Here is a 27672-nt window from a genome sequence, read left to right on the forward strand (position 1 = left end):
AAAAAGCAAAAAAACTCCACAGATTTTGTGGGGGAAACTTCAATGTCTTAGAGCATGTATTATTTCAAGTAATTTCTGTTTTACAAGTGTAATTCTAACCTCAAAAGGGCTTTGAAGAATAGAAGGGGTCTCATTGTTACAGCAAGGTATTTGAGGGTGGTTAAAATAAAGCATAACTTTCTTCCAGTCTGAAAAATAAGTTACTGTTTCAGAGTATTTAAAAATTATTTGTTTCCTTATATTTCAGCTACCTGACTGCAAATAACAATGAGAATTTCTTGTACACTGCAAGACCTTTTTTGAAGAGAGCTGCTCTGGTAATAAGCTATGTAAGTACGAATGGACTTGACCATGTGTTTCTGTTTGTGACAAGAACGAGCATTGTGTGGTAGTATCCCAAAAGAGTCAGAAAGCTGAGGTGGTGGATGTTAAGCAAAGTTAGTGTTGGAAAATGGTCCAGAAAACTTCAGCTGGGCACAAACAAAACTATTGTTGTGTTTTTGGTTCAGATTTTCTTTTAATTTATAGTGGTTGCCATTACAACTACATAATCATCTATAAGCCTTTCCTGCCCTAAATACAGGGAAATTGGTGGTGCTGGGCTGAGTGGAAAGTCATGACTTTTATGGCGTGCTTTAGTTTCATAGCAGGGCTTGGTCGGTTGCCAGAACAGCTCTGTCTGCAAATACCTTGTTCTTGGTGTGCTCCAAGCAGCACTTGACGTGTTGCTGGGGAGAAACCCACCACCACCACCATGTGGATCTGCTGGGTGTACAATTCCTTCGTGAGGAGCCAAATCCCCCTGCCTGTCCTGCAGTGACAAGTGGTTCCCAGAGAGGTGGTGAAATGCCAAACCACAGAAGTCCTTCCGAAGATTGGGATTACACAGCATGAAAAATATAGGTGGAGTTTGTCCTTAGACCGGTGCCAGCATGAGTGAATAATAATAGCTTTTAAGATATGAGCCCTGTATTTTCCTCTGTATTTAGTTAGAGGTCAGTGGCTAACCTCCACTGAGACGGAGCCACAACAGGGTGATGAATTTGTCCTTTGAAATTCTGCCTTTGTTGTGGGAAGCTGTGATAAGCTGGTTCCTCTGAATAGTGCACATGTGATCAGGGGCGTGGAGGACCAGGCAATATGCTGAGAGCTGCCACATTCAACATATGCATATTCATAGCCTTCTAGCTGATGCCCAGAAGATTAGTGCTCTTCCCTTACACTGCGAGTTTTTGTGCTGCTGGGCTCCATGCACACCACAGCATGTGGTGTGCATGGATGTGGTGGCTGCTGGGCTGGAAATCTGGGGCAATGAGGCTGGGGATTGCACTGGACTGGGAAGCCAGAGTGGGCTCGACTGTCTTAGACAGAAACATCTTGCCCCTCAGTCATGCAGGCTCTGGACAACTCTTCCCTGCCTAGCAGGCTCAGATGCTCAGGAAGGTGAACGTAACTCAGAGCTAAATTCTGCCACCTGCACAGGATGAGAAAATTGAATTTTGCCTAAACAGCTGAGCTGAGTGTCTTCTGAGTACAGCATAGAGCCAAGAGAACTATCAAAACAAATATTTAGCAGCACATTACTAACCTAGATGTTCTTCTTTGAAGGTGATTCTCATTTTGTATTTCCGTCTCTGGATAATGGGAGGATCCATGCCAATGTTTTCAGAACAGGACAATCCAGCTTCATTTTCACCCTATTTGCTGACGAGGTACAACAAAATTAATCAAACAAAAGTTTGCAAAACTGTAATCATGACATTATTTTTTCTTTGCACTAAAATATATTACAGATGGTAAATGAGAAGACTTGTTTTGTTGCCTTAATTGCTTCTCCTTATTGCTCTGTCTAAAATAGAAAACAATCAGAACCCCAAAACACGCTCTAGTTCCTGTGGAATTATGTTGCATCCTTTCTTACTGAAAGCTCTGGGCTTGTTTTTATGCAAAGCCCAAAATGAGTCGTTTAAGTGTCTGAGCATGGGATTGTGAAGCCCAGTGACTGAGGCTTCAGCATTCAAACTGGCTGCTCCCTAGATACGGGATATAAATGTTCAGTTTTGGCATCAACTGAAGTTTATACGTGGAGGGACATGACCACGCCTGTTGGTGAAATATGAGTGGCTGATCAGGACTGTGAAAGTGGAAACCAGGATCCTACTGGCATAGAGTACTATTCTTCTAGTGCACATTTTTAGCTTCAGCAGGATGGGCTGCTGTGGGTATTAAAAACGTGTGTTAAGAAACTTCTGTTATTTTATTTCTGTTTTTCAAATGATACATAAATACTTAAACATAAATATTATACTTAATTATTATACTTAAACATATACTTAAAGGCAAAAATGACCTTTTCTTTGCCTGGGACCTGGCGTATTGTTAGTTTAAGGTGCAGCATCCCTCTGGCTCTGCTGGACCTGACCATCAGGCCAGTGGCTGCTGTGATGTGGCTCTTCCTTCTAGACCTAGCCAGACCAGTGCTCCAAGAAGATACTAGGAAGTTGACTTCCTCTTAAGACAGGACCACATGCATAAATTGCTTGTTCTGGTTTGCTACTAAACAGGGGAAAGATGCTTTGGAGGCTTCTGGAGGAAATTCCTGATGTCCCACATGAAATGGGAGTGGTCCTCCAGTGTCATTTTCTGACCTCAGTGGCTCTTAATTCCAGCAGCAGAATTTCAGCTGAGCCACCAGTTAAGATCAAGAAATTCTTATTCAACATCTGCTGCAGAGTCAGGCTGGATCTCATTTGGGAGACCTTTATGATAATGTGACAACAGCTCCTATTACCATCAAGGCTAAAAGTGCTTCCAGGAGGCACGTTGTCTGATTTGGAAAGCTCTGATCTGTTCACAGTATTTCTGGCAGGGTCATTAATACCAGACTGAGCAGCACAGCATGAAGGATTTGGTGTTGTCCCTTTTTGATATGTTTCTGCTAAGGTGGGGGTCATAACGTCCTAAGTGATCCTGGGCTGATTCCAATTACTTATTTTGTGCTGCAGATGTCTTTTATGTACTTGTCTCTTTTCATCTTATAATGACAGGAGAAGGTTTTTAAATCCCAAAGCTAAGCTTCTGGGGGTATAAAACAATGCCTATTTTTGCCACCTGTGCTGTGGATTTTTTTGACAGCTTCTTGAGGGACTATGAGAGGGCTGCTGGCTGAGCTCCTCCCTGGCCTCACGTGCAGTCCAGCAACACCTGTCTGCTCCACACATCATGAAAAGTCATGACAGAAGCTCTTCCAAGGGAAGACTGTTACTGTTTCTCTGAAGGGATTCTAAAACCTTGCAGTTAGCCTGGATCTTCCACATTTGCTGAGGTTGATGCTAACTCTCATTTTAGCCAATTTACTCAGAGGCCTATGCTTTCCATGCAGAAAGCTCATTCCTTTAGCAAGGCCAACTGGGCAGCTGTTCTATGGCTTTCTAATTTTCTCTGCTGAAATAGTACCAACCCCTAAAGTCTGGATGGTACTATAGGGTATGTTTTTGGACAGCAAGGGTGGCAAATTTTTTGCAAAGCAGGTGGAAGTGGGGCTTTCAAGACCAGTCAGAATGAGTGAGTACTCAGGATCCAGGTAGCTGTTGGTATGCATGGTCACCTGGCCAGCTGGTGGATGTCCTGTCACATAGGAGAGATTTTTGTTATGGTCCAGAGTTGGAGAAGCTGCTGAGCAGTTCATGCTCCTCTTGTGGACACCTGAAGCAGCAGCTTATGAGAAGCTAGTGTGAGAAGCTTACGTGAAGTTTTGAAGGCAGACATTAGTTTCTATTTGAAAGCAAAAGTCTTTATTTGCTCTGAACTGGAAATGTGGTTACTGTGCATGCCTTGCCAGGGTAAATGTTATGGTATTCAGCAGGTTAGTTATTTTAAGACTTTGCCAAATCTGTGGAGCTAGGAGGAAGGCTGATATCAACAAATGGATTAAAAAATGGGAAAAAAAAACACCCAAGTAGTTTAGAAATATGTGGCAGTCATTGTGAAATGCATGAAATTAGATCTGGAGTTGAGGACTTGCCTGACATAAGATGAACCCAAAGGAATATTGTTAACTCTTGCAAGCCTTCTGTGTCAGCTATTTTGCTGTGCAGATGGATTTGTCCGAAGACTGCCAGGGGTTATTGGAGGGTGGCAAAGATTAGAGGTGGGCATAAGCTATGGTTGGGTTTGAAAAAACATTGGCTAATGAGGTCAGATTTTGCCAGCTGTTACAGTGCTTGTAATATAAATTACATGACTGAGGGTGTGAGGAAGGGCAACCATATCTCAGGCTGCATCCAAAGAAGGGCCAGCAGAGCAAGGGGAGTGATCCTGCCCTTCTACTCTGCAGTAGTGAAACCTCACCTGGGGTACTGAGTCCAGGTGTGGAGTCCTCATTACAAGAGAGATATGGACTTGTTGGAGCACATCCAGAGGAGGGCTACAGAAGAGATCCCAGGGATGTAACACCCTCCCTCAAGGACAGGCTGAGAGAGTTTAGGCTGTTCAGCTTGGAGAAGAGAAGGCTCCAGGGAGAGCTAAGAGTGGCTTTTCAGTATCTAAAGGGGTCTATAAGAAAGAAGGAGACATACTCTTTAGCAGAGTCTGTGGTGATAGGACAAGGGGAAATGGTTTCAAGCTAAAAGAGGGGAGATTTAGACTGGATATAAGGAAGAAGTATTTACAGTCAGGGTGATGAGGCACTGCAGCAGGTTGCCCAGAGAGGTGGTGGATGCCCCATCTCTGGAGACACCCAAGGTCAGGCTGGACGGGGCTCTGAACACATGATCTACCTGTGGGTGTCCCTGTTCATTGCAGGGGGGGGTTGGACCACATGGCCTTTAAGGGTCCCTTCCAACTCAAATAGTTACGTGAATCTATGATTCTATGTCTGTGATTGTACAGAGTAGGTGAGCATGAAGAAAATACTGTATATGAAATAGAGAGGAGAAGAGAACCGGTTCAAAGCAAGCCAAGGAGGTGGTTTGCAACAGGTAATTGAGTTGGGGAGCTGTTTCCACAGAATGTAATATGTGTGCTGAATGCTCACATGGGCTCAAAGAGAGATTCACCAAGTCTTAAGGAAAAACAAAAATACAACCATACACAAAACAGATAAGCAGGCTATTAAGTATGCAGAAACTTAATCTAACCTGGGGACATCCTGGTATCTAGAAATTGGAAAAAAGTATCTCCTTGTGCTTTTTTTGTATGTTTTGTTGGCATTAATTTTTGGTCACTGTTGGTGAGAGGATCCTGTTTTGAGCAGACCTTTGTTGCAATCCAGTTTGGCCCTGGAAAATCACCATATATTCTGGAAAACCTATCTCCAATCTTGAACAGTGTAGACAGAGAACTGATTCAACCTTTGGAAGAAGAAACAGTATGCAATAGAGACAGCTTTCAATCTCAAAAAAAATCTGTTCAGTATGTTCACTAGATTACCATCATTACAATTACATATAAATGGGGATTCAAATAAGTGCTTTGAAAGTCAAAATATGAATGCTGCTAGGTACTGGATTTTATAATACTGACAAATACCGAGATAAATGAAAGCTGCATTCTCTGTCCTCCAGTATGTTGCTTGGCAAAGGTGATACGAAGAAAAATCTGTCCATCACTCCCTCTCTCAGCTGAAGTAGAAATGAAGGTGTTAGGAATCCTGTTACTCCTAAGTGCTGCCATTACAGCCTGTCCACACAATCTGTTGTTTGCTACAGAAGGGAAGTAGCTTCTCTAGTGACCTAATCTAAAGAAAACAGACTTTCATTCACTGTGACTTGCCATCCCAGAATCTGCTATGGGAAAGCAGTTGAATAAAGAAAACAATTCCATACATCTCTTCCACCATTCTTGCTCGAATTAGATGTAAGTTGAAAAAGAATGCAATGGAGAGCTACCCAGCTTTGTGCAAACAGTGTACTGAAGTGCAGTTAGAGTGTTAGCAGGGCACTGAGTGGTGAGCTGTCATGCTTCAGACATTTAGCACGTCTCTTTATTCTGCTGTTCTTGAGGAGGAAAGAAGTAGGAGGCCTTTGAATAAACAGATTGTATTACTAACACCATGGTAAGACACCAAGGAAAAACGTCCATTGTACAACATGTCTTAAGGTGTGTGAAATACTAAATCCTGCTAGTAATTTCAGACTAAGTAAATGTGTTTCTTTCAAACTGTATCTCTGGGAGTCAAGTTATATTAACAGCTTCTGGCATTTGCCTTGTGATGTTCCTTGGCTGCTCACTGTGGTCATAAAGTAGGCTTGTTTGTGTTGTTGCATTAAATAGTTAATGCATTTCTGCCTTGAGATAGCATTGTCCTATGGTTGAACTCTTTAAGCTAGCATTATGCATTTCTTTGGTATTTCAAACATGTAAATGAGAATTCAGTCCCTTAGAAAGCTGAAGAAATACATAAAAACTGGCACATATGCCTTTACATACAGGCCTGTGACTGTTTTCTGAGCAAAGCGTGTAATCATCCCAGCTGTAACATCTGCAGGAATGAACTACAGAGAGGCACACGGCAGACCTGTGCTGGGGATGTAGGTCCCGATGCCAGCCATTCTACTGAGGCAATAAAGTGTAGCAACTCCTCTGGTATGCAATTTGCACTAACCTCGGGCTAGGAGCTGGCATTAAAACAGACCCCTGCAATGTATCAGCCTTTAATTAGCCAGGTTTTCACATGCTTCCTAAGTGGAAAAGGTCTGCCTATTTTGTCAGGGCTTTCTTCTGTGTGCCCAAAGGTACTTAACATCTTCAGCATAATACGTGCAATATTGATAGGCACCCAGAATTCAGGGCCTGCAGCTAAACAAAAAAGAGAATCATAGAATTGAACCACAGAAATGTTTGAATTCCAGGGGATTTTTTAAGGCCATTTAGTCCAACTCCCCTGCATTGGACAGGGACATCTGCAGCTAGAAGTTGACATCTATCTGGAAGATGATGTTACAAAGCAAATGACAACCTACAGTAGCATTATATTCTGAGAGGAACCTGCCTTCTCAGAGCTGTGTGAAAGATTTCATCATTTCTCTTAGTTTTCTTGATTTAAGGAACAAACCCAGGTGTAGATAGCGCTGCTCTGAAAGTCAGCTGGAGAGGCATCTCAGTGGGCCATGGCACTCCCTGATGCTCCAGTTCCACCACAATCCCCTCCCTACTGCAAGCCGGTGTTTGGAAAGAAGGGAGTGCAGCTGAAGCAGAGGCCATCAACTCATGTAGGCAAAACATGTTTTGTTCTTGGAGAGGAAAAATCGAGTGAGATCATGAGATCTATCCCAGGTTTTCCAGTACTCCGACTCTCACAGCAGGCTCAGGTTCTAAGGGATATGTGCAAGCTCTTTGAAAGTCTTTCCTTTTGAAGAATTTAACATTTTTCAGATTCAGCCAAAGAAACAACCTGAGACTGGATCAGAGCTCTTCAGGCAGTGAAGCTTTTTGGAACAATATTATCTGCCTTTCCCCATGTGCCCCTGCTGCATACCACCCCACCTGCCAGAGAAGTTACCTTGTTCTTCTTCAGGCTGCAGCTGTCAGTACTTTTCTGCTCCCATCCTCTCCTGACTGGCAGCTCTTTTCCCTTAGATGTGAGAGTTTTGATGAAGGAGAATGCACGGGCAGTTTTCCCAGTTAGCAGTATTTTCTGTCTAGCTGATGCTTGGATTTGGATGTCAAATTGGAATTGGTCTGTCTGTTGTTTGTGTAGTCTTACTCCACTGTCACAGGATGTGCTGGATAGACACTGTGATATTTTTCTTCTAAGGCTATGGAAAGAAAATGTTTAGGCTAACAATGTACAGATCAGGAAAATAAACTCATGTGGGAAAGTGTGATTGGACTGGCAGCTCCCTAGGGGAAGGGCAGATACATACAATTTTAAGACAGTACCCCCTAAATGATATCACCTGGTTATAATTGCAGCCATGTGTCTTAGAACATTAATGTGAAGTGGCTCATCAAGTACGTTTGGCTTTAGGGCTCTGTAGAGAATGAAGAGAGCTTGGAGCTAAAGTCAGTTCAGCTGTTAATGCAAGTGAGAAGCTCTTTTCCCTAATAAAGGCATTCTTCTCACCCTTACTTGAGCTGAAACCTCTCTGAGCACCTGGCAATGCATAGGCCTTATTTAGAAGAATATCATTAACAACATCAGGAATCTTCTTCCTGCTTCTGTTTGAGATCCTCTCTTCTTCATACAACTCCTCATTTTCCCAAATACCAGTTTAGTGCACTTCTTCACCTGTTTTCTAGATAGGTCCCTCTTGTTCCCAACTGGGAGAATATTTTCTCTTGTCTTTGCCTTGCTAAAATTACCAGTGCAGTAAAAACTTCTGTTTGTGAGTGTATACCCTTCTGGGCCTTTGGGAATAAGGAAGGCCCCTGTTACTTATCAGGAACATGATGTCTTGTCCCAGAATGGGCAAGGCGGTAGGTTGCACCACTGTATGCACCTACAACAAACAGTGTCACTGGCATCTGCACTCTCATGCAGCCTTGACAGCAAATGGTCTGCATCTTGTGATCAATCATCATGTAGCACAGATTTGCAAGGAAATCTATAGATCAGTCCCTAGGAACTGAGGGGAAAAAAGCTTAAAACGTTCCAAAATCAAATAGCAGATAAAGCTCCTCATAGATTTCTATAAATCTCTCTTTTATTTGTGTATGTGTATTTAACTAGTCTCCCAGTTTGACAGAGCTGAAACTAGAGCTTTTCCAAGCTTGTTAGTCTCTGTTACAGCAAAGGGTAACAGATAAAACCTCAACTATTTTTATATTATTTATGGCTTTAAGTAGCGCTCTTTATTTCATTTTTGCAGCAAAAGCAATCAGTTGAGATGGTGGTTTTCTGCTACAGGTTCTCGATACAAATCATCCTGTATTTATGTTAAATAAAATATGCAACAGTACATTTAAACTAAAAAAGTTAAAGCTAAACAAACTGGATTGCCATGACAACACCTGCTACCTACAGGAGAAGTTGTGGTTTTCTGTATATGCCAGAGATTCTGAGAAGGAAAAAGATACGTTGGATGCCTGCTGAAACATGGATTTCTGTGTTCAATTTGCAAATAAGAAATGACTCTGCTGTAATGCAAATGCTGTTAACCAGCCTGGGGGAAAACTGGTTGACAATTAAGAGTCAGATTCTACCAATCACTGGTAATACTCTGTCTTGTCTGGCATTAGCCAATAGATAATAGATGTTATAGCAGGGATTTTTCTCCCCTGGAATTCTAGGAGACATGAAAAGCAATATAGAGAAGATCAGTAATTTAAAAGGTAATCCACCTAGTCAACTAATTAAAAGAAAATACTTCTGTAACCTTTCGCAGGTAGGCTGCTGAAACATAATTAGTTTCTGAAATCATCCCATGAATCTTCAAGTCTTCAAAATTTGCAAATTCTCTGCTTGCAGTTTCAGCTTTGGGGAGAATGTTCTTCAAACATTTCTCCAGCATTTAGATTTCTCCCTAGTTAGCTTTGTGAGAGGAGAGACAAGTGGATGTAGAGAAATATCATGTGCTTTAGAGATCCATAAGTAAAAGCAGCACTGACAGAATTGTCAGTCTCTATTATTAGCATCCTGTTATTTTTCTATTTCTAGTACCTAGAATAGCGATCGTTTCTACAGCTTTATTTTATACAGCCATCAATCACGTTCAAGGATGGGTTACCAAAGCTGAAAGCATATCCAGACTTTCATACTCGAGGCTTTCTTGCAGCTTAAGAAGTCATGCTAAAGTCGCTCAGCAGCCTCTTGGGACTTGCTTTCCATGTCTGCTTTTGGCACATACAAGTTCAGAGAGAGCGTTCAGGCTTAGCAGTCAAGAGAGCTAGCCAAGGGTTCTCAGTAGAATGTCTGGAGATGAGAACCAGTTGGCTGTGCGTAGACAGTAATGACTGTCGCAGGCTTTAAAATAATTCACCGCTGTTGGCAGAGCGTATTTAAGATGCTAATTAGTGCTGTAATGGAATAGGGCAGTTGTCCATCTCCTTTGGGAGCTACCCCTGGCTGTGAGCTGCACATATGGCTTCTGAGGAGGATGAAAATACTTCAGGCACAGGGAAAGAGATTTGGTTACAAACTTACCCTTTTCCCGGAGTCTTCTTCTCATCTCCCAGGGCAGTTTGACCGAACCTTCCATCAGAAATCTTTAACACTCACTGATCTGACTATCCTGAATTCCTTTTAAAATCTGCTAAATGACTTGATTTGCTGTGGCAGCAAAACTGTTTATTTCTTCTGTGCTGCATAACAATTTATCAGCTCCTGTCTAATCAGTGAAGATGCAGAAAAATGACTAGTCTGCCTTTATGTGAAATAGTTTGCAAGGTCCAAAATGCCTTCTCACTTCTTCCTGCCTGAAATCACAGAATGGCTGAGGTGGGAAGGGATCTCTGGAGGTTATATGGTCTGAGACTCCTCCTTAGACAAGGAGGAACAGGTTGCCTAGGCTCATTCATGTCCAGGTGATCTTTGGAGATCTCCAGGGAGGAGACTCCACAACTTCTCTGGGCAACCTGTGCCAGTGCTCCATCACTCACACAACACAGACACAACACACACAACAACTGCCTGCTGTTTGGGAGGAACCTCTAGTGCTCCAGTTTGTGCTCCCTGCCTCTTGTCCTGGGACTGGGCACTACTGAAAACAACCTGGCTTGGTCCTCTTTGCACCCAGCTTTCAGATCTTCACAGACACTGATGAGATCCCCCTGGGCCTCCTGTCCTTCAGGTTGAATAGTCACAGCTCTTAGCCTCCCATCATGGGAAAGGTGCTCCAGGCCCTTTGTAATCCTCATGGCCCTCCACTGGACTCTTTCCAGTTCATCCACTTCTCTCTTACACTGGAACACCCAGAACTGGACTCAATACTCCAGACATAGCCTTACAACTGTTGAATAGATGGGAAGGAACTGCTCTTGACTTGCTGGTGGTACTTTGACTAATGCAACCAAGAATACCATTAGCCTTTAAGCAGCAGGAGCACATTGCTAGTTCTTGTTCAACTTGGTGTTGAACCCCCAGATCCTCTCTGCAGAGCTGTTTTCCATCTGGGTTGCACCCAGCATGTCCTAGTGCCTGGGGCTGTTCCTCTCCAGGTGCAGGACTCAGCATTTCTTGCTGAACTTCATGAGGTTTTTTGTCATCCCACCTCTCCAGACTGTCAGGGGCCCTCTGGATGGCTGTGTGGCCTTTGGGTGAGTCTGATACTCCCTCGGGTTTTGTGTCAGCAGATTTACTGAGAGTGCACTCTACCCCACTATCTAGATAGTTACTGAAGAATTTAAATGGGGCTGAGCCCAGTATTGACCCCTGAGGGACTCTGCTTGTTATTGGGCCCCAACAAGACTTTGCACTACTGAGCACTACCCCGTTGATCTGGCCATTCAGCCAGTGTTCAGTCCACCTCACTGTATGGAAACGTGGTCTGAGAAAGCAAGAGAAGATTTCTGGTGTGTATTGTGACTTGTTAAACAAATTCCTTGACCATCATCATGATTATTTAAAGTGCTCATATGCAGAGCATAAAAGGACATGTATTCCAAAAACTTGCCTCTCCATAGGCATCAAATAGAAACCTAACTCAGTGCTTCTGAAAATCCTAAAATACACACTTGTAAAAATATTATATGCCGTGACATTATTCAGATTGATGTAAATGGATATGCACTGGATCTTAGTTTGGCTTTTAAGTAACTGTAAATAGATGTTGGCAGCCTTTTCTGGACTGTCATTTTATTAAGGTTGATACAGAATCCTGCTGGATTTTCCAGCCAAGCAGAGGTTTGGGCACACCGTGTATAACTTCTCTGAGAGCACCGAAATGTGATTAAGCTACATCAGGTTTTGAGTTGCTGGGTTTCTCAGTGATGCAGACCAGAAAGGATTGGCCTGGGGACTTAAAAAAATAAATAAGTAAAAGGACATATTTGTTTCTTTAGAAATAGCAAACAGTCAAAATTTAAAGAAGAGTTTGAGTAGAATTACATTGCTTTTTTGAGGAATGCTTTCTTAAATAGAAATCATCCTTCTAATCTCTAGTTCTGTGACATTGAAAATGAATTTTGTCTCACTTTTTTCCTTGTTTATTACCTTGGGGAAGAAAATGAAGGAATGGAAGAGAAGTGTGCTGAGCTGTTGAAAACCTTTAAAAATGTAGGAATATGTCATTTTCCATCAGAATTGTGAACTTAGAAAGACCTGGGTGGAAATGGGCACGAGCATTTTCCACTTTTTACAATTACACTTTATTTCAGCTATTGAAGCCTCCTTTATTTTGGGTTGCTGTGCTGCTGGATATGTTCTTTTCTTAGATGAGAAGGGAAACTGGTATCCTAACTGTTGGTTATATGAAAATTCTTCTGCAGAAATGTAGGCCTGTCCCATCCCCATACCCACCTGAAAAATTCCATCCCAATTCCCTGAAATCACATTCTGCTTCCATATCTTACCCCTTTTGCGGCAAATACAGTATAATGCTGTTAGAAAGGCTGCATTTTGACCCCAAAGAGGTGGCCTTGTAAGTGGCAAATGAAGCAATTCTGTTTGCATGGCTCTACATCTCTTGGGGATCCTTTGTTATCATTTTAATAAACCTACTAAGGTACCATGGCAACTGGGTGTGATAACAACAGCCAAAGCAGGCTCAGGTGGAAGAAATCCCGTGCAGGATCTATTTATTTATTTATTTGTTTGTTCATTAATTTCTTTTCAGTGTTTCCTTTTCTTTTTTCTTTTTTTTTTGTGCTTTGCACAATGTGAACTTTTTCATTTGCATGCTAAGGAAGGCTCTTGCAGTTCTGCTTGCTAGACTTTGTGATTAAGGGAATAAGCTCCAGCCTTTTGCGTACATACATAGTTGAAATTCTGTAGATGTAGTTTGAGGGAGAGACTTTTTGTGGCAAGTAGTGGCCAAGTAGAAGGCTGGAGAGAGGGGATGCTTTATCTTTTGGTTTTTAACTTTTTTCTTTAACCTGATTGCATGTTTGCTGTTCTTGTTCAGACTTCTGAAAGTCCTGCGTACTTGCCATAGGGTAGTGTTGTTCCTTATTTCCATTCTCTGTTAGTTTTCTCTGTATTGGGAATATCAATTAATAAAGATTACAACAATTTAAAAGGCTCCCTACTTCTCACTTTTATGGCTGTCCCCTGCCTTAATAAGCTCACCTGGGATTGGCTGAATATCCGGTATTGATCTTAATCATCTGTTGAAGTTCCTCCCACCTATGTTAGCATGTCTTTATTATCAAAGAGATAACAGTGTTACTTGTGTGTGCATAGCTATTTTATTTGCTTCCTTCTAGTAACTAGTAAATACCAAAGTCTCAGTCAGAATGAATTCAGCTCTGTTTTTGGTATAAGGAAAATATTTCGTGGTTTTGGTGGTCATCCCGTGTATTATGTTACCTTTTTCTTTTGCAGGTTTCTGACTTACTCGTACCTCCTGGCCTTCAATGCGTGGCTTCTGCTGGCACCCATTACCCTGTGCTATGACTGGCAAGTCGGCAGTATCCCTCTGGTCGAGTCTGTCTGGGATGTGAGGAACTTGGCCACTGTCTTCCTGGTGCTGGTGCTGGTGTTACTTAGCCTTCACTGCCTAGCTGCGTTCAAGGTAGCACAGAAAGAGATGCAATTCAGCATTATGTTTAAAACCTTTTGTTTCCTAAGCTTCGGCTGAAATTGTAAGCACCAATTTTCCTCCCAAAGAAATTGGGTTGAGATGGAAAAACATACCATATCTGACTAGTTGAATGTGTCAGTCTCTAATTGGTTTGATTTGAGGACAAAACTTGGCCCATGATCCTACATACAGTGACTGATCCAAACCCCGGTGAAGTTTCAGCCTGCCCCATAGTTGGAAGGCTCTTTCCCACTTGCTACAAACAGGACTGGGGACTGATATCTGCAGAGCTATTTGAAAATGAAATCTATTATTGTACCAGTAGCTTAGCTGTGCTTTTAGAACATGTGTTGGTTACATCTTGATGAGAAGGTTCCCTGTCAGCAAAGTAACAGAATACAGGAAGTTTGAAATGATCTGGAAAATGTTATTTAGCATAAATGATCTGGTTGGTAAGCCAAACTTTGAATTCCAGCATTTCAGATCTATTGTTAATTTTATTACAGAAATAAAAGTGAGGGTGTAGCAGGTTCGAGAAGGGCCAGAGATCAGATATGGACTGGCAAAGAAGAGAATCTTTGTATGGTGTAGGGAGTTGCTAACTATTCCTTCTGCAGTTCTGTTGTGGAAGTTTCTTTGGGAAAAAAATAGCAGAGGTGTAACAAGTTTTTAATGTCTTTATTATGCTAAGATGTGCAGGTCGTACATATGCTTCAGTCTACTCCAACAGTCTTCTCTGTGCTCCTGATAAGAGCAGAAAATGAACCAAATGGTTTGAGACTGCAGTGTCATTAATTTAGATTATACACTGACAGGTGCTCTATGGGAAATACTGGAAAATACTCTGTTAGGTATTCACTTTTTCTACCTGCAGGTTGTACATCATCTTGTATTCCTTCTTCTTTCATTACTCACTGCTAGAGATACCCAGAAGTGTTTGTATTAGACCTAATCCTGTTTCTAGGGAAGTTAATGATAAAATTCTCATTACCCCAGCACTGAACACTTCTGAAAAAACTTATCCCACATTCTTTGAAGTTTCAGGTGCTTTTTATTTCTTCACTTGTTGTTGGAATTGGTACTGTGTGCAAGATTAATGTCACCGGTTTGCTGGGAAAAAGTATTTCAGAATCATGCAAAGACATTTATGTGGGTAAAATGGTAATCCAGCAGAATTCCTTTGGGTAGCTAAATTATTTGTCGTTTGTCAAAATCCAAAACAAAGTATTTCAAAACACTTTGTGCATTAAATGTCTGGATTTTATCACATTTTTACTCCTTTTTTAAAGGCAAAATAATTCTGTATGGATTTATGAATATGACTATTTGATTTGAAACTTAAAACTTTTTTTTCTTTTTTGTAAGGATAATTTTAAATTTTAACCACTGTTAACATTTCCTTAAGCAAAGTGAATTTCACTCTCCAGGCATCTACTTATTGAACACCTTGAAATTCATGATGTAGATTCTCTTCTGCTTGCTGTTGAAAACTGCAGACATGGAATGAATTGGATCTGAAGCAGTCTACTTTTGTATCTAATGCAAGTACAACTAGAATAATTACATATTCTTGACAAAGTTCTTCAGCCTCAACTCAACCAGTTTCCCAGCAAAACTATTGTGAACATGGAACCATTAATGGTTCCTGGATGTCAACTGGGACATGCTATGCCTACCTCTAGAAGCATCTGAAACATTCTGCTTTTAGGAAGATTCTAAATTTCTGAAGCTGTTTTCCACTTTAGTTTTAGTTACACTCATAACGACCCAGCTAGGGGGTTAGGTGGTGTGAGCATGACTGAAATACTGAGCAGTATGAGAGACATTTCCTAGAAATAAATTGCTTGGAATGCTCAGGAACGTCTTCTGCAGTGAAGTTTAGGATGCTTGAACTGCAGGTACGATGCATGATATTTAGGCTCTTAAGAAAACTTCTTTCCAGCTGCAACAGAGTGGGTTTTATTCTAGCATTGCTTACCCGAGAAGACTATCCTTCTATCAAGCCCCCCTCAAACTACATTGCACCATTGCAGTTTGTAGGTAGCATGAGATGTGTCAGTTGGTTTTTCACATTTCGTAAAGTTTAAGAAGTCCTTCTTTCTTCCTGGGGCAGACTCATTGAACTGTCTTAACAGCCATTTTCTTTCCTTTTTCATTGTAAAATTCAACCTGGAAGTAACAGCTTGCAGTTTTCTCAGGAATGGTTTTAGAGTGAGCAAGGAAATAGTCTGTGCATCTTTTCTTTGAGTGTGTAGGTGTGCATGGGCAAGAGAGGACGAAACATCATATTCTTTTCTTATTGGCATGAACTCTTCCTGTGGCATGGAGGCTGGAAATGGTAGAATTGGTTTTATTGGAACTGAAGACATTTATGCAGTGAACATAATTATCCAGTGGCAAGAGGTGGTGTGTGTATCCACAAAACAAGCTCATAGGAGACTGTCAGAATATATTACATGGAATGTAATTAGAGAATGCGTGTATTGGATTTCTGCCTTTTGTTGCCACTGAATTTTAAACAGGGCTAATTTGTTGTTGACTTTTGTAACTAGGGTAATAGCCCTGTTGGCATGTATGTGGGATGCTGATAAAGGACATCTAAGGCATGGAGCTGTCTTGTTCCATTTCACTTTGTGAATGTTGTTATACCTCAAAAAGGGAAATAAATAGTGCAAGATTTTCACCCATAAGTGCTTGGCTTGATATATGTCTGTTTCTAGACTGGATAGAGTTCTTATGTTGGAAAAGCAGAAATGGAAGACAGATATTGAGTTTGTCAGTTTGGAGAGAGAAACCTCTCCCCTTGTATTTGTCAGTTTTACTGTTGATTTCCTTCTTAAACAATGAGGAAGCCACTTTAAAAATTTCTTTATGAATTCCTTATATACAACTTTCATTCACTGGGTTGTTTCGTGTCTGTAGTGCTAATCTCTTGCATGTTGGCCAAAGAGAATGGAAGGAGCATTGTGAGCAGTTCCCCAAGAAAGACCTGCTGCTTTTCAGTGTTTAGGTGCACAGTTGGGCTCATGTCTTACTGTATTTGTCCCTGTCACACATGACAATCAATCTTCAGGAAGTCTGATGGACTAAAGGAAAGGCGTGCTCCTTAACATACTGCAGCAGTCTCCTGTGTGAGTAAAGGACACTGATGTCATCTCCAGTGTGATAAAGCAGGGGGCATTACAGCAAATGCCCACATCCCAGAGAAATAGTTGGGGAAAAAAAGACAATGAATTTTGATTATTGTTCATTTTCAAAGCCAGCCCCAGCCCGAAGGAGTGGAGTTGGTGTCTTTCCAGCTTTGTGTCTAATTAGTATGTTTTCCAGCTAAGGTCATTGAAATGGCTGAACCACTGTCTCGTTCTGGTTGCCAAGCAAGCTGATTGCAAAGCCAAAGGAATAATCCATGGAATGCATCAAATGGCCACTAACATAACCAGAGGCCCATAGCACTGCCTTTCTATACTGGAAGAAATGGTGAGCACCTAGTGAACTAGAGAGGACAATTTTTTGCGTGTCGTCGGAATGACAATTATTTCTTTGACATGTCATAATAAGTCAATGAGCATGAAAGGAAAACCCTTCAGATGTTTGAAATGCCACTGTGCATGGCATTTTGAGGTTGCTGCTTAATTAGCAGTGTGATTAAAATGCAGTTTGTCCTGTTGTATCTGTGAGTGTATGTGCAGAGCACACAGTGGATTAGACTGTACATTCTATATGGTACCAGCACTCAACCAGGTGCAGCCACGGGGAGGGCTGAAAGAGGGGACACTCAGGTGTGTCTCATGGGCTAATTTTGACCAAGGTGATCTGGAAAACTAACTCAGAGTAGTGACTAATGTACCCAACAAGTCTGGGGCAATTTATACAGTTTGGCCCTCGTCTTGGCATTAGACCAGTGCTACTGAGGTACCTTATGGTGGCCAACCACCCTTCCCTTCTTCTGCAGAACAGTCATGTGCAACAGTTTGTTCATATCTTAGGAGGGAGTGCTTCTTATGTTTCACATCAATAATAAAATGTAATCTCTAGTATCCTGTAGGAACATATTGTTCTAAAGAATGCGCTTGGCTGCTGTGTAATGAAATTGCTAAGTATGGCACAGGAAGTTGTGCTGATTTTTGGTTTATATTCATTGCACGCAACTGAGATATATATTATTATTCTGTTCTTTTATATGCTACAGTTCGTTATTTTTTTACTCAGAGATAATTTTAGTTTTAAGGTAATGCTGCCTCTGCATTTCTCTGCATAGTGCTCCTTAGCCAAGACAAGGCATTTTATACCAAATTATTACGACTTTAATTCTTGCCATAATTGACATCCTATTATCATTTATCCAGAGCTTTATATGTATGAATATCTTCTAAGCATATTCTTGAGCCTCTCACAGACTATATTTCTTAGCTGTCAACATTTGATAACATCAGGGAGGAGAATGCATTTGTGTCTTCTCCTCGTGTTTCTGTTGCTTTTGCAAGCGCTCATTATGTGTATTCTCTCGTGCTATTTACTTTACTCTGCACTCCTGAGACCTTTGCCTGGTTTCCCAGATTTGGTATTTCATTAATAAATCACAGCTTATGGACCTTTCTGGGGAACAATCGCCTTTTGTAATATTCTGCAGTAGTAACAGCACGGTTGGAAAGTACGCCCTGCAAAATTCATATTCCACAACACTCCCAGAACAATACCTGCTTCAAAGACACTGCAAGGTGAATAAGGCTATTTATTGACTGAGTCTATCTGACGAGTTGGAAACCACAGTCATTTTCATAAAAGGTCCATTTAAAATAAATCCTGCTTTCATTTTCCTGAGGGCCCACTTGAATTCCTTCCACACAGAGAAGGTCAGGACTGATGTTCTTAATCCTTAGCAGCGCGGTTTTTCTGTGCTGCTTCTCTTGTTAATGTTTGCTTGAGGGAGAGAGTAATAAGCCAGAAAGACTGTGCTTGGCGAGAGCTGCAGGAAACGGGGAGCCCTGTGCTGGCTCTCAGTATGCCTTGTGTGCTGCCTCTGCTCTGCAGGATGCTGTGAGTGGATCAGCTGCGGAGCCCCAGCGGGGGCTGCAGGCACACAGAAGCCTTCCAAGGGTGCTTCTCAACAAACTGAGCAAAGGAAACCTTCATCTGTTAGTATGTTATTGCTGTCCTGCATTAAAAAAGCAAATGCAGGAACTGCCAAAATAGCTTTTCTATCAGATTTTTCTTCTTGGTAGGTGGTTGAGATGAGAGGTTTGGAGTGGGGCACTCTGATTAAGTAAAGCCATATCTGAGGCAGCTCTTATTTTGCTCACCATGAAGATGCTCAGCATTTCACCAAATGGGCTCTTAACTCCTGCAGGGCTTTGTCATGCTAGGTAGATACTTTGTGTAGGGGTGATTAGTTCTGCCATGCTCAGCTTATTAGCATGAATTACTGTATTTTCAGAAATGGTCTTTTTGTTTGCTACCATTTTCTTCTTCTGGTTTCAGTTAGTATTTCAAGGCCCGCTCAGAGCTGAAAGGTTTTGGAGTGGCACAATAGCAGGGTTGAGAAGGAAAGGGAGAATGGAATAAGTACCAAGGAATACATAGGTGGGACTGATAATAACACTCATTGCTTGTAGTTGATCTGGTTAAACATTATGGAGACAAACTGTTGTGTGATTTTATTTGGATCTTCTTGTTCAGCGTTACCTCTCAAGGGCAAACCCGCCACAAGCATTTTATTTTGCAGTGGTTGTGCTTGTACATATCACAAGCGATGTGCATATGTTTGAATTTTACCTTTTTCTTTTTTCCATGTAGTGAAGCAGATTGCAGTCACGGAATAAAAAGGGGAGGAAAAAACAACCACACGGTCAAAAGCATTTTTCTAGTTCCTGGAGCAATTTGTTGACTTTCCATTGGAATGTTCCATTTCTGTTTTAAAGATGTGTGCTCCTGTATCCTGCTCAAATCAGCTCATGAAATGGAATTAGGGGCTGCACAGATTAGGGACTTGGAAAATGAGCTTGTTTCTTCAGGGAATTTTAGCAGTCTCGGTAAGAAAGACTGTAAACATACATCTGAATGGATGGGGAGCTGAGGTGAATGGGGAAAAAGGAAATAGTTAATATCAAAATTTTACTATAATATCAAAATATCTATAGAATACAATTCTGTGCCCTACTGTGGGTTATGGGGATGAGGAAAGGACTACTTTCTGCTTTATTACATAGCTGAGAGCCTGATCTCCAGAGCTGCTGAGTATCCGCAGTTTCCTCTGATATAAATGGAATTTTTAGGTGCTTTCAGCATTCCCGGCAAAGAGGCTTTGTTTTATGTACTGATAAAGACCAGAACTTGCTTCTTCCTGAAAACTGAAAGTCACCAGTCTCATCAGGATAATGTAAGATATCTGACAAGGATTTCTCTTCAGCTAATCCATGATTAGGGAGCCAGTGATGCTTCCAGAGGCTTTGGATCTGTTTCTGACTGATTTCTGTTCGCTTGTGCACCGGCTCCTGCATAGATACTGTGGCTGCTGAACTGCAGAGTACTTTTTGGTTCTGCCACCGAATGACAGAAATGGAACCAACATGTCAAGTGGTTAATAGGCAGTCAGCAGAAGTGGTCAAAATGGCATTGGAGGTCTCTGTGGCTTTGGACTATCTGTGAAGTATAGAATTTGCTTGATTCTAGTCAGTAGTAACGACATATGATTTTACCACAGCTAGATGATCACTAAAGAAAAATCAAGCTATTTTAAGAAGACAGTGATTTGCTAAGCCTGGCATTCAGGCAGCTGGCACTACTGAAGATACTTGTTTTTTCTGTTTGGTTGTTTTTTTTCTGATGAGATGAAAGAATACAACTCCTGATAAATTGCAATGATTACAGAAATTACTGTTCCTTTTTGTAGGAGCAAGTAAATTAAGCTCAGTGACAGAGCTAACTTACTTTGGTAAGGCAAAGGCACTTCCCTTTGCCTTACCAAATGTTTGTAATTTCAGACCATCCTGTGTATTTTCAGATACCTAACATTTTGCAGCAGTGCAAAAAGCAGTTGTAGCTCTCTAGTGCTCTCCTATTTGGCCACAGAAGATAGATTATGCATCCCATCCTGATTTTTGCTGTTGACCTAAAGGAGACCATGCTGATGGCACAAGGGACACAGTTCAGCTCTGCCATCCATCACCTCTCTGTGTCTGCAGCAGTGATGTGGGACTGGGAAGCACCTGGTGCTTGGTTCTACTGGCTTTCCATCAACAGAGATTTCTTCCTGTGAAGGAGTAAATCCCTAGAGTTCAATCCTGATTAGAATCATAGAATCATGTTTGAGTTGGAAGGGACCCCTAAAGTCCATCCAGTCTAACTCCTCAGCAATGAATAGGGACACCTACACCTAGATCAGGTTGCTCTGAGCCCCATCCAGCCTGACCTTGAGTATCTCCAAGGATGGGCTATCCACCACATCTCTGGGCAACCTGATCCTGTGCTTCACCACACAATTAGCTTATTATGTTTGCTTTTTACCATTTACTCACGAATATGCAGTGAATTTGATGTGCTTCTAACTCAGCCCCTTTTATCTTTAATACCATTTACATGGAAAGTGAAAGACTAGAAGACTGCAAATCTTGACCACATGCCATGTGAGATGCTGCTGGTGGCTGGATGCAGGCTGGTGAAGCGTCACATTGCAGAGCTGCTTGTGGCTTCACAAATGGCTGATCCAAAAGGAACAGATGGATTAAGTTTGTGAATGGTCTTCACTAAGCACTTCCCACTAATTTAGGAGTAAACTGAAGAATTATAATCTGTGATTTACAGAGTCTTCGAGTTTCTTTGAATCTCTGTCTTGTTTGATGGAGTGCTCACCTTACCAGCCTCTAAGCATTTGAAAATATGTAATAGCATTTATTACTATTTTACACAGCCATGCAACTACCAATTTTCCTGTATGCTTGCTTCTCTGCACTTGCAGTCCAGTGTTCCAACCACATCACATCTGCAGTGGACCATCCAGAGTTCACTCAAAGAGGGTGGTTTATGCTTTTGATGGGAAGTGTTTATTCCATGGAGGAGTTAGATCTTAATGGTGTAGAAGTACTTATCTGATTCTCAAAATAAACATAGAGGAGGACCCATTAAACCCATTTGTCTGTCACCAAACAGGCAAGCATTTATAAACACCTTCAGAAATACTTCAAGGTATAACAGAACTTGAAGTTGTTTGCCCAGCTGCTACCTTCCCTGAGACACAAGGGAGGTTGTCCTTGTAGCTCTGCTCCGTGGTGCCTCAGCTCTTGGAGGTGCTGGAGATGTGAACACTTGTCTCACCACCGTGATGTCAGACTTAATGGATCTGGCACCTCGGGCAGCACTTTACTACTGGTGGCTTTATGCAAGTCCTGAATTGGACAGATATATCAAAGTAATCTGTGTAAATCCTATACTTGTACTTCATGGGCAGTGGCTTGCAGAAGCTTATGATCTAGCAGTAGTCAGCAGATGTTTATTTGTAGCTCAGGCATGTCTTACATGTAATACTGTGGAACCTCTCTTTGAGTTGTAAACTTGAGTCTTTCCTCCTTTTTCCTCCCAATTGCCAAGGAAACAATTTTTCAGATTTATTGCTGTGTTGATGTCTTTTGACCTGGGAGTGATTCTTTGCTATTTTGTCGGAGACAGTGTAATAGTATTTTCTCTTCCCTTTGGGAAATGGCATGGCGGTGTTCAGTTCTTCAATATGTGTATGAAAAGTAACAGGTTTAAAAATTCCTCTTTATTGATTGTGGTTACAATATAAACAATGCCTAATCATAATTACAGATACGAAACCTCACCAACCTAACTGCTGTAAGGAATGCTATTCTGTTGTAAAGCTACTTTGTCTTTAACAAAAGGAATAATTTAAGGTTAATTCAAGGGTATTTTTTTTCCTTCCAGGGAACTCTGTGATAGGTAGGAAGAAAAGCTTAATGTTTCCAAGAGAAAGTATGGTTTTTAAGAAAAAAGGAGATGTCTCTCTGTGAAATGAATGAAGTGTTCTCTAATTTGTGTCCTAGATGTCTCATCTTAAAGAAAAAAAGAAAGACAAAATTGTCTACCACTCTTTAAAATCTTTTATTATTGCTCTGTGCACTTGTAAGATGCTGGCTATCCCATGTTTAGCTCAGCTGTCTTATAAGTGGCTTAGATGACCTGAGTGTTTATACAATAAGTCAGCAACCAAATAAAAGGTCCTGATATTTCTTTTCCTTTCTTCTCTTTTTCTTTCTTTATTTTTTTCCATGACAAAGCATTGTGAAAAATGTAGAACTACAAGTTGTTTTTGTTATCTTAACAAAATGTGAAGGATATCTCCTTGTGGCTTGTGTTCAATTGATGGTCCTCCTGCTGTCTCTTCCTAATGCCTTAACAGTACCAGTCTCTGGCATTCCTGTGCCACCCAGCCTTGCATGTCTCCTTGTATGTAAATCTTCAGCCCCTTTTAGAGAAGGGGGAATAAAAAGGGGAATCTGCGGAGTAAATTTTGATAGGGAAAAGAATAAAGGAGAAAAAACAGTATCCTATGAAACTTTTTGCCATTAGCTTCAGCTCTCTAACGTTATCATTTGTGTTATACAAGATCTTTTCAACATGTCCTTTTGTGTTACACAAGATCCTTTCAACATGTCCTTTTTTTCTGTTTCCCTGTGCTGCCTAGGTGAGCAGGTGTGCAGGAACGCATGCCATACATCTAATCTTCACAAGGCTGGAAGAGGAGAACTGGCAGTTCTTGAGTTTGAGCAAGGGCTGGTTTAGGCTTAGTGTCTGATCCATCCGTAGGCACTAAGTTTTTACACCAGTACAAGCTGTTTAGGGAGGTGGGGAATAAGATCTGGCTGTCATTAAGGTAACTATTTATCCAGTATAAATTCCAAATTAGTGGCCACAGATGAGTTTCAGATGACCTGCAGCCCCACGTTCTGTTTCTGCCCAGGTTCTCTGTGTGGCCAGTCCTCCCTGGCGGGACATGGCAGTGTGCTTACATGTTATGGAAAAGTCAATGGCCAGGTAGAGGAGAGAACCCCAAACTGAGCTCTATGGGATGAGTTCAGCAGTTTGACCCCCTGGCTCACCAGCATGACCACACATAGCAAAGAACCAGCAAAAGCCTGGCTGGGGCCTTTAGCATGGTGCACCTAGGGGGATATGTGGGGTAGGAATGGTAAGGGATGTAACAAGAATGGAAGTCACAGAACCACTGGGTTTCATTTATTTTGTTTTGTGCATTCGTTTTAGAATAACAAAGGCAACTTACGTTGTTTACCGCCTCAAATATGTAGTGACCTCTTTGTTATTTTTGCTGGGGTACCATTTTGACACACAGTTAGAGCAGTTCCTTAAAAGGATGTAAAAATATTGACTTCACATTCCTATGATGGGAAAGTTGAAATGCAGCCAAGCAACACTGAGTCCCACATGCTTAAACCTAAAGGCCTTTAAGGACCATTTCTTAACAAACCCTCTGCCTGAACCAAATGCTTTAACAAGGGCACTGCTGGGTACCAGATATGTCTTGTTTCAGAAATCAGTGCTACTACAGAGGGCTCTGCCTCTCCATGAAGCTGGCTTGTAGCACTGGGCTCCTGTCTTTTAGCCCTGCCAGAGGGACTGAGCTGGCAGCCCTCAATGGCATTAGTCTAAGAGCTGTGACTTGTTGTGCAGGGAGAAAAGGTGCACAGTAACATTTTCTCTTTTGGTCTAGCTAACACATTCTCCTTTCTCCCATTGGATGTGTAGGTTTTATTTGTCTTTTTCCAACATTAAGTTTCCTTTGCTTATCTGCAGCACTGCAGCCTTGGATAACAGTGCGTTCTTCCTAGAGAGGTTAACTAGAGGTTGCTCTCCCAGTTACTGATTTAACAAACAACAACTGAGGAACTATTTGATAGCGGGTTCATTTTAAAGCAGGAATATATCAGGGAACATTCTGTGCATTAGCCCAATATACCTTCCTGTGCCTGTGGATCTTCGTTGTTAGACTCTGCACACAGAGTGTAGTGATGGCAGCAAACGGCCCCATAATTAGGCCAGACAAGATGGGAAGGGAAGGTGGTGTAAAGAAGCAGGAGAGAAATGGGAGTATATGTCCTGAGCTTGTTTTGAGGAAGGACTGATAATTTGCATGTAGAATTGAGGAATAATTTTTAATCCCTTATTTTTTCTATCCAATTTTCTGTTGTAATTACAAGCCTAAATGACCATTACTGGACATCTCTGCTCGTCAGCTTAATGGAATGGTATCTGCTTCAGCTTTGGTAATAAGATATTTCAGGTTCTGCAGTGACTTCAGGAAGGCTGTACTATCTGTGTTTTTAAACATACTGAAAAAGTAGACAATAGACACAGGTAATTGTGCTGCTGTTTAAGTCAGGTATTAATAAAGAAGTCTGAAGACTTGAATTATACTCTTCTCCCTGCCTTCTGTTTCCTCTGACCCAGTGGAAGTCAGGGTTTTTGAACCTGCAGTTCAGTCAGGGTAAAAAAGACTCTCTTATAAAGCAACATCAGGTCTTTTTTTAACTTGAGGATTTCCAAACGCTCTGCTCAGTAGGATACGAATACTGAGTGGGAGAGTCTGTTGGTCCCCTTCCTTTTTGTGGCAAATGCTCAGTGTGTAGAACTGTGGAAATCTTTATAGAAACCGGTGCTGGTTGAAAACTTGTATTCAAAAGGTGGTTTTATTTTTCCTAAAACATTTTTTCAACTTTGTTTTCTTTCTGTGGCATTCAGGATTAATTTTTATCATAGAATCATAGAATTATAGAATGATTTGGGTTGGAAAGGACCTTTAAGGTCATCCAGTTCCAACCCCCGTGCTACAGTCAGGGACACTTTCCTCCAGACCAGGTTGCTCAAAGCACTGTCCAACCTGGCCTTGAATGCTTCCAGGGAGAGGGCATCCATAACATATCTGGGCAGATTTATACAGATGAAAGTCCATCTAAGCGTTTTTTCTTTTCTCCTTCTAAATGGTCTCTGTAACTATTAATGCTTATGTGGTGGTATGTGTTCCTCAAAGGGCATAAACCACACATGCTAAAGTTGGTGATACAAACTGGTAAGTGGAATCTGTGTGAAAAAACTATTGTTTAGTGGCTGTGAGAAGTAACACAGCGTTGGTGTGTCTAAGAAGATATGAGAGTACTGCACTTGTCATTCGTACTTGTGTGAAAGCTGAAATACCACTCTGATCCACATTTGGGCAATCTGGATAGTGTTACACGCTGAGTAGATGTAATCTGTCCCACCTAAAACCAATTCCTCAGGGCCTGGAGAAAAGAACACCCTACAGAGTATTATGTCACACCAGTAGTACTTTAGGATGCTTAGTCATTTGCCATGTGAGCTTTTTGCCTCCCACTGTCTAACGAGGTGGATTAGATATTAAGTCTAGCCTGAATGGCTAACTTTTAGGTGTCCGAAGGTAGAAAAGATAGATCCTGTCCTCATAAACAAACTTAGTACGCATCATGGTTCAATCCTGTAGTAGTAATAGATTATTATGTGTCTGTGTGCCAGGTTAGCCTTCCAACATACAACATAATGTTTTGTACCCATATAAAATGTTCATAGTCTTTTCCAAAGTATAACATTTTAATACTGAGGTTTCTGAATTTCAGCCATCAATTAAGCCTGCAGTAATTAGCATCACAGTCTCTGGTTGTGCAATAGCAAGAGAGGTTTTATTGTGTGGCCCCACATAGTTGACTGGGCTCATCTCCACTATTAGAAAATCTCATTCGACATATCTGAATTTAGGTTCCCACAGCTAAAGCTTTGGAATTCAATTTGCTTTGCGAAGTTGAGAAATTGCCCAAAACAATTAGACAGTACTGCAACCATTAAGCTATTCTGCTTGCATCTGTTTCCAAAAGTTTGACTTCTTTGAATGGATGCAGAACAGTGCTGCTGCAGCTGATGACACAGTGGTATGGCAGGGCAGGAAAGCACGAATTTTTGGCTGGGTGGTTTTACAGACCTAATACTGCACTTCTTTTAGCTTGATTTTATCCCTTGACATCACCAGCAGAAAGTGTGAAATGAGTTGATAGCTTGGGGTGCAGCTAATGGTAGAGCTAAACTTGCCGAAAGAGGCTTTGTTCTCTTGGTAGTGGGAATGCTGTTGGTTTCAGCACCCTGAGATTTTTGTGTCAGCCCTGTGAATCACAGTTGTTTCAAACTGCATGTGGCAATGGATTTCTCCTCAAAGAGGAACATTAAAATGAACTCAGTGAAGGATGCTAACTGAGCTCAAGTGAAAGATATAGTATATATATATATATTATAAGTACATCTCAAATTTCCATCTCTGTGTGAGTATAGAGACCTTGTGAGAGAAAGTATCATTTCAAGTTTGGGCGTTGTCTTGAAAGAGATAAAATGACTAAATTAATATGCCATTTGGGGCTAATTTATTCACACAAAATGTAGCTGATTGAACAGCTTCTCCTCAGTTATAGACACTTAGGATTGCATACAGGCAGTCTGTGTGTGTGACGTGCACTTGTATATTTACATACAAATGTACTGTGATGGACATGTTAATTTATACATTCACACCATTGTGAACTTAACCTATTACTAGAATGGAGTGTATCTTAGGTGCAATTTGTGGTATCTCAAGAGAGCTGCATACAAAGAATTGACTTTACAAGAGTAACGCATGCTGTGTGCTGTGCACATTTTGCACTTTTTGGGCATACCAGATGCACAGACTTTATATAAATATGGAAAAACAGTATATTGCAATAATTTCTTTAAATGCAAAACATATGAACACGAATTTGAGTTGCTTATTTTGTTAATAAGAATCTCAGAAGATAAGGGTAAGCAGTGTTGAATGAAATTGGACTTTTTTAGTTGATATTTGTTTAATTTTGTGTTATTGCAGAAACTGGAACACAAAGAAGTTTTGGTTGGCTTGTTGTTCCTGGTTTTCCCCTTCATCCCAGCCAGCAACCTCTTCTTCAGGGTGGGATTTGTGGTGGCAGAGCGAGTCCTTTACATGCCGAGGTAACTATTGCAATTCCTT

The 27672-nt window shown here is 41.3% G+C and overlaps 1 protein-coding gene across 1 annotated transcript; it reads left to right on the forward strand.

Annotated features, from left to right (window-relative positions):
* The first annotated feature begins 226 nt into the window (after positions 1-226).
* Positions 227-27672, forward strand: LOC104912132 (protein O-mannosyl-transferase TMTC1-like). Its single transcript, XM_019616355.1, has 4 exons — positions 227-329; positions 1609-1712; positions 13421-13610; positions 27532-27672. The coding sequence occupies exons 2-4, from the start codon at positions 1642-1644 to the stop codon at positions 27655-27657; spliced, it is 387 nt and encodes a 128-aa protein (XP_019471900.1). The 5' UTR covers positions 227-329; positions 1609-1641; the 3' UTR covers positions 27658-27672.

The sequence above is a fragment of the Meleagris gallopavo genome, chromosome 1 (assembly GCF_000146605.3).
Source record: "Meleagris gallopavo isolate NT-WF06-2002-E0010 breed Aviagen turkey brand Nicholas breeding stock chromosome 1, Turkey_5.1, whole genome shotgun sequence".
NCBI lineage: Eukaryota > Metazoa > Chordata > Aves > Galliformes > Phasianidae > Meleagris > Meleagris gallopavo.